Here is a 6892-nt window from a genome sequence, read left to right on the forward strand (position 1 = left end):
TTATATTATTTAATTTATTAAATAATTAAAAGTAATAGAAATAAATAAAAAGTTATAATATACATAAAAAAACTCATTATAAATGAGTTATTTTCACATGAAGATGTTAGAGTCTCTTAAGTATTCATCATGAATCTGATTCTAAAATTTATGTATATGGAAAAATATCATTTTGAAATACTCTTAATTTAAGTGTTTGATTATATTGGGAAAGATTTATTTCTCACCCGATAAATGAGACATGTTTTGAGAAATATAAGAAGTAAAATAAAATTTTGACAACTTAAGTTTTTTTTAAAATGTTTCATTTGAATTTAAAAAAAATGCATTTTTTCAATTTATTTAAAAAACTATTAATTTTTTTTGTCAATATTCATCTACAAAGAGAATTTTTAAAACTCAATTAATTTTTTAAAATTTAGTAAAACTAAGTACGCATTAAATCTTAGTTTGTTTTTAAATGGAAAAAGGTTGCGTGAGAAGTTATTTTGAATGATTATTTTCTTACAAAAAGACGTGTGAATTTGTTTATCATAAAAAAAATGGAAAAACATAAAAAAAAAAAGCACCAAAATAGGACAGGACAATGGTAAGAATAAAAATCCCAAGCTGGGGCCTTCCCTAATCCCCTACACGTGCCTCACCATCTCTTCTTCTCTCACACCCTCAACTCTCTTCTGGGGTTTCTTCTCTCTCTTTAGCTGCTGCAACTCAACTCAAGTACACAACGTCAAAAGCGTAAGTCTCAGTCTTTTGTTCTTTTGGTTCTTAACCATGTTAATCTTTGCTTCAAAATCTTTATGTTTACTTGTTAACTTTTTTTTTTACTTATTCTTCTTTTATTGCCATGTTTAATTTGCTTAACTAAATATGCTGTTTAGAGTCTTTGGTAGATACTTGAAATGGGTAGGTGACCCTTTTGTAAATTGACCCTTTTACTTGTTTGCTTGTGCATTTCTGTTCAATTCTTGTGATTTTTTTCTTTGTTTATATATATATTTTTAATTTATTATTCTGTCTTGAGTTCTCTCAGTGACTGGAATTTTGGAATAGTGTGTGTAAGCAATGTCACAAGTATGAAGTATGAACTCTAACATTTAAATTATTCATTATCATACAATTTTTATGCTCTCTACCCACCTTAGCTGCATAAGTGAGTACAATTATAATCCTATGGTTCTCTTTTTTCTTTTTTTACTTTTTTATCTTGTAACCACCTATTATACCATAATTGACTGAACATTTTTTGGTTCCTGTTTGCAGAGGTTGAAGGTTTTTTAGAATGAAAGAACAGAATGTTTGCGTAATTGTTTTCTGCATATGCATTTTGAAAATTGTTCTCAAAATTGCAGTTCTGAAAACAAAAAATCAGAAACAGCTTAGAGCTGCTTTCGTACTTTTGTTTTTAAGTTTGATGGTATTCTTATAATAAATAAATGACTCTTTTGATCTTGTACAAATGTGCAATTGAGAGATATTGATGTCTTGTACAATTTTTTAAAAACTGTTTTCAAAACTTTTTTTGAACAAATAAATTTTGCTTTTGTTTTGCTTTCAAAAATTGTACTGAAGAATTTTAAAAACTATGTTGAAAAGAAGTTTTGAAAAATCAAAAACTGAGAATCATTTCAAACAAGCTTTAATTCTCTCTTTTTTCTTTACTTTTAGCAAAAGGCTGTGTTCATACTATGTTTTACCATGTTTCTGAAGGATTCCAATTTAACTTCTTTACATTGCTTTTTACCTTCTACTTTGTTGAATCTTTGGTAACTTTATCCCACAAAACCACTTGATACCAAGTTATTTCTACTTCTGTGGTGAATTGTGGATTTCTCAAGATGGCTGCACTATGTATGACTTAACATTAGCATAAAATAATGTAAATTACTGAAGAAGGTTATGGATATATAAATCTGTTGAAATTGTGTTTATTCTGGAACATAGAAATAATGAAGAAATCTACATAACTCCAGCATAATGAAAGCTTAAATTGTAAAATTGTTTCCCTTTACCCATCTATTAAAGAAATGCTCTTGGAGTTTATGCTTGATACCATACAGAATCCAATAGCCTAAGTCTTTCAAAATACAGGTGCTAAACTCCACTAAATGCATCAAATAGTATCATAGCTTGCAGATTGCCATAAAAACTTAGCCTAATTTACTTTTACTAAAACCACTGACTAAAGCTAGTCAGCAAAAATTGGTCCAGGGACCAGGCACCTAGCCTTACCAAAAACGTCAAACAATGTCCATACCACATAAGTAGAAAGGAAAAGGACGGTGTAAGAATAGACGGGGAATTGATCCTGAATTAGCAACAGACATAATGCACTTCATATTAAAGAGCTCATGTGGCCTGTGAATCTGCAAAGGATGGCATACAATGTAGTTACCAAATACACATTATGGGTACACAGTTCATGTAGGTAAGCAGATCGTCACTTTTTATGTTATTATTACAAGGCCTCCTTTAGTACATGGTACTTGGTTTGGTGAATTCAGTATGTGGTACTAAGGATCAATGAGAGAATTTGTTAACTATGCGGCATAGAATGGGAACTTCCACAAAATCTGGCCTCTTTATATTTACCTAAATCTTTTAAAACAAACCAGCAAAATTTCTCAAGGAAGGGCAACACTCTGAATGTGCTATATCATAAAATATATAGCTTCATGGACAAGTATCTGTTGATCCTATCTTCATAAGGCTGCTAAACTTAATAAAAAAATATACATATCCTCTAATTTGGGTCAAGTGTTTCTGATACAATATTTTCTCTTGTTTGCTTGTCTCTTATTCTTGATCATGCAAATATCTGCAGACATGACACATTGGGCTACTATATTGTAACTTGATTTAACTTTGTATCTTTAATTTTGTAATTTAGTGACACATCAGCTTCAGTTTATTATAAAGAAATAACTGCTTATTTTTTTCCAGCTTTTTGAGAGCGCTTATGAAAAATAACTTATCTTTTCCCAGAATTAATCTCTTACCAAACATCCATTTAAACACTGAAAAAATTGTACTTTCTTAGACAACATATTTGTATAGCATGGTCTTCACTATATATATATATACATATATGTTGTTTATACTTCTCTATCCATACCTTTTTTATTGGTCTCTAGAAACACCACTTTTAAGGCTTCAGCACAACTTTCTTTTCAGGCATGGAGGCCCTTGGGTCTGTCGATGACTTCTTGGATTTTTCATCGGACATAGGTGAGCATGATGATGATGATGACAAACCTAGTAAATCCTTTCCTTCACTTAACCCAAAATGCAGTGATCCACCATCATGTAATCCATTGGACCTGGATGATCCAAACCATTCGTTTTCTGTAAGTTTGATGGTCCATTTTATTCTTTTTAAGAATGTTTATGAGACCATGAGAAAATTGAGGATGTTGTGTTTTGAGTTAGTGCTTCTGTGATTGTAAAAATTGAAACAATAAGAAGTATATTATGAATTATGGTTTTGTTGGAATCAGCTGGAATTGGCATGTGAATTGGGTTGACATGGGTGAGTAAATTACAGAAAATATATGGGTTATCTTTTAGTGAGCATAGAAGGTTTCTAATGAGTATGGCTTTTGTTGCAGGAAAAGTTTGTCCTGGTGGACTCTTAATTTGGTGATCATATAGCAAAACTGAAGTAAAACGAATTTTTCTGTGCGTGTTTGTACAAAATGGGGGGTATTGTCCTATTGTAGTAGTAGCACTATTATACTGTTCTTGTCGAAACTAGAATATTTACACATGCTCACAGATTTTTACTTATTTTTCTGTTGGTATCATTGAATTGGAAATCCTAGATTGGTAAATGTACAATATAATGATCTATCTTTCCATCATATTTTGCATTTACTTGTGATGCTCACTTTGGTTCCAAGATTTCCATATTGTGGAGCCATATGTTTCTCAGTTTAGAAGAATCATGACTAATTGCATGATTCTGATGCCTGCATTGACTTGAAAAATCCTTTTTATATTTACGGAGTGATATGGGATTAACATGGTCCCATTTTCACGTTCCAGGAGTTTGCAGAGGAGGAGCTAGAATGGCTATCAAACAAAGATGCATTTCCTGCTGTTGAAACATTTGTTGACTTACAGTCTATTCAACCTGACATGACCAAGCACCAAAGGACAGCCCCAGTGCTCGAGTACAGCACAAGCAGTAGCAACAGTAATAACAGCACTAACAGTATTTCCCTCCTAAACAGCTATGATCACCTAAAGGTTCCTGTCCGTGCACGGAGCAAGGGTCGCAGTAGGCGTCACCCTGGCATTGCTAACAACTCTAGCCAGGAATTCTGGGGTAGACAACCGAGTAATGAAACTTCCAAAGCAGAACAAGTGATAAAAATTGGGAGGAAATGTCAGCACTGTGGAGCTGAAAATACTCCACAATGGCGGGCAGGCCCACTTGGGCCCAAAACACTTTGTAATGCATGTGGGGTTAGGTATAAGTCTGGGAGGCTTGTGCCTGAATATCGTCCTGCAAGCAGCCCAACTTTTCGTAGTGATCAACATTCCAATTCCCATAGGAAGATAATGGAGATGAGAAGGCAGAAGCAAATGGGAATGGGATAAAATGCAAAGTGATAGTGACTAGTGAGTAGTGCTTTTAGCATTTAGCCTGGTAGGAATTAGGATTCTGATTTTCTATTCGATTTTGATTTATTCTAATTTAATTTTTCATCCATTTTTGCTATGGGATGGTTTTAGACAGGCTGTGGAAATTCTTGATTGCAAATGAAGTTAGGGAAGTTTCAAATCATTTGTGTGCCTTTGTTATGCTGAAAACAAGGAGCAAGTTTGAGTTCTTTTGATTTGGCTGTTTTTTATGCTTGTGACATGTACTTTGATTGGGGATATCAAGGAGAAGGTTAGTTGCTGGAACGATGGTTGTGGTCCCTTGACCAGAGAGAAGCTCTTATGCTTATCTGAACTAATTCTAAATTTTTAGACAGTGGTGTAGTTAACTGTTGAGGAATTATGATACCATTCAAGGAGTTGAAGAAAGAAAGGATAAAATGTCTATCTTAGATGCAAAGACAAACATGTTCTTTATTATTTGATCCTCCTTCTAAGTAACTAAGCTGTATGCAACAAAATTTGAATTGATCAAAGTCTTGACTAATTAGTGGCAACATGGATTCTTTCTGTATTTGTTTTTGGGGTCTCGAGTCTTTCTCTTTTCGTTGCCTTCCTTGGGGACAATTGCAAACATAGATACAGTTCCTTTTTTATTATAACTTGCTAGCTGCTTAATATGTTTGCTTCTTTGTATTGTGTGGAGAAAGGATAGTGCAAAGTAGATTTGTATATTGTTCTTCAGAACTAGTCTAAGATCCTACCAATGAGATCATTATTATTAGTGATGCAACATTGAATTTACAGAATAATACATTTGTTCTAAAAATATAAGACAAATTTTCAGAACATTAAAAAAAGAAGAAAGAATTACCACTAGATGAAAATGGAGGCTTGCATGGCCAAGCTTTGGTTGTTCAATCAGGTTCACGGTGGAATCTTGAGCATTGTAGGTGGTTTGTGTGAACATGGAATCCCCATTACTGAAAGTGATTTTAAAAGAGTCTTATTCTTATTACTTTTGCCTTCTTGTTAAATGGGTTATTCTTTTCTTTCTGTTGGATTTGTATTTGCATTATTTTGTCAACAAAATAGGGTTTGTTAAAACTTCCTTGGTGTGTGTTGTTGTTGGATGTATGTACCTGAACCCCTCTCTGCCAGTCAATTGAGTCAACTAATAATAATGATTTTTTCTTTGTCAATATGAAATATTTTACTTCTTTTTTAATCTTTATAAGCGCTAAAATGTTTTGTATTCGGTTGACCGGAATTACCGAGAAGAACAATTTTAAAAATTTAATAGCATGTTTGTTTGCATTTTTAAAGAGTTTTCTCTTTTCAAAATTAAAAATAAGTATATTTTTTAATTTAAAAAAATCTTTTTAAAAATGTAAATAAACATGCTTTAAATTAGTTGAATAGTTTTTTTTTTTACTCTTATAATTATTTTCCTAGTTATATATATTTTTCTCAAGATTTGTTGCCTAATTTGTTTTTTACATACCTCGTACCTCTCTTCTCTTTTGATTTCTTCTCAATTTATCATCATATCCTTTTTTTTTTATTATTTTATTTTTCCCACCGCATTAATTTCTTTATAACTTTAATAAGAGATTAAAAGTAAATTATATTAGATACAAAGACAAACATGTTCTTTATTATTTGATCCGCTTATTAAGGATCAACATGTATGCAACAAAATTTGTATTGACCGAGCCTTGACTAATTGGTGGCTGGCTACATAGAATCTACTTTGGTTACAATTGCATCACGGATACAGTTCCTTTTTAGTTACAACTTACAAAGTATATGTTTGCTTCTTAATATTGTGTTTCTTTTTTTTTTATGTTCAACCTTTATGTTGTGTGTTGAAAAAAAGGCATTGTGAGATTGATTTGTACATTATTCTATACAGCTAGTTAAGGATCATACCAACGAGACTATTAATGTTAATAATGAATTTTGAATTTAATCAATAATACATTTGTGTGTTTCATAATATATGATAATTGCTAAAAAAAAAAAAATACAAAACTTAAGAATTACCATTTGAGTTGTCAATATGAACTATAATTCATGATTCATCCCATATAACTTATTACATAGCTACATTTTTTAAGCCCTATGTATAAGCTTGCTTTGACTTAGGGATGGCAATGGGTAGGGTATGGGTAGGGTACTACAGTACCCATCCCCATACCTGCGTTTTAAAAAAATATCCATACTCGCCCCATACCCGCGTGGGTATAAACATTAATTCTCGTACCCGTACTCTCTGGGTACTCGC

The 6892-nt window shown here is 32.1% G+C and overlaps 1 protein-coding gene across 2 annotated transcripts; it reads left to right on the forward strand.

Annotated features, from left to right (window-relative positions):
- The first annotated feature begins 627 nt into the window (after positions 1–627).
- LOC113871220 (GATA transcription factor 1) lies at positions 628–6610 on the forward strand. 2 transcript variants are annotated; one of them, XM_027508160.1, is made up of 4 exons: positions 642–736; positions 1384–1387; positions 3174–3347; positions 4045–6610. In XM_027508160.1, exons 3-4 carry the CDS (start codon positions 3177–3179, stop codon positions 4600–4602), a joined length of 729 nt encoding a protein of 242 aa, XP_027363961.1. In that variant the 5' UTR covers positions 642–736; positions 1384–1387; positions 3174–3176; the 3' UTR covers positions 4603–6610. The 2 variants fall into 2 exon arrangements, with proteins under 2 accessions (XP_027363962.1, XP_027363961.1); XM_027508161.1 differs by lacking the exon at positions 1384–1387 and having other exon boundaries at positions 628–738; positions 3175–3347.
- The last annotated feature ends 282 nt before the right edge of the window (positions 6611–6892 follow it).

Source organism: Abrus precatorius, unplaced genomic scaffold, assembly GCF_003935025.1.
Source record: "Abrus precatorius isolate BTA unplaced genomic scaffold, Abrus_2018 Scaffold7, whole genome shotgun sequence".
NCBI classification, from domain to species: domain Eukaryota; kingdom Viridiplantae; phylum Streptophyta; class Magnoliopsida; order Fabales; family Fabaceae; genus Abrus; species Abrus precatorius.

Bases quoted from the DNA above. Each gene is read 5' to 3' on its own strand.
- LOC113871220 (XM_027508161.1), top strand. From the start codon at position 3,177: ATGGAGGCCCTTGGGTCTGTCGATGACTTCTTGGATTTTTCATCGGAC. The intron at 3,348-4,044 runs GTAAGTTTGATG...TTCACGTTCCAG, and splicing joins ATCCAAACCATTCGTTTTCT to GAGTTTGCAGAGGAGGAGCT.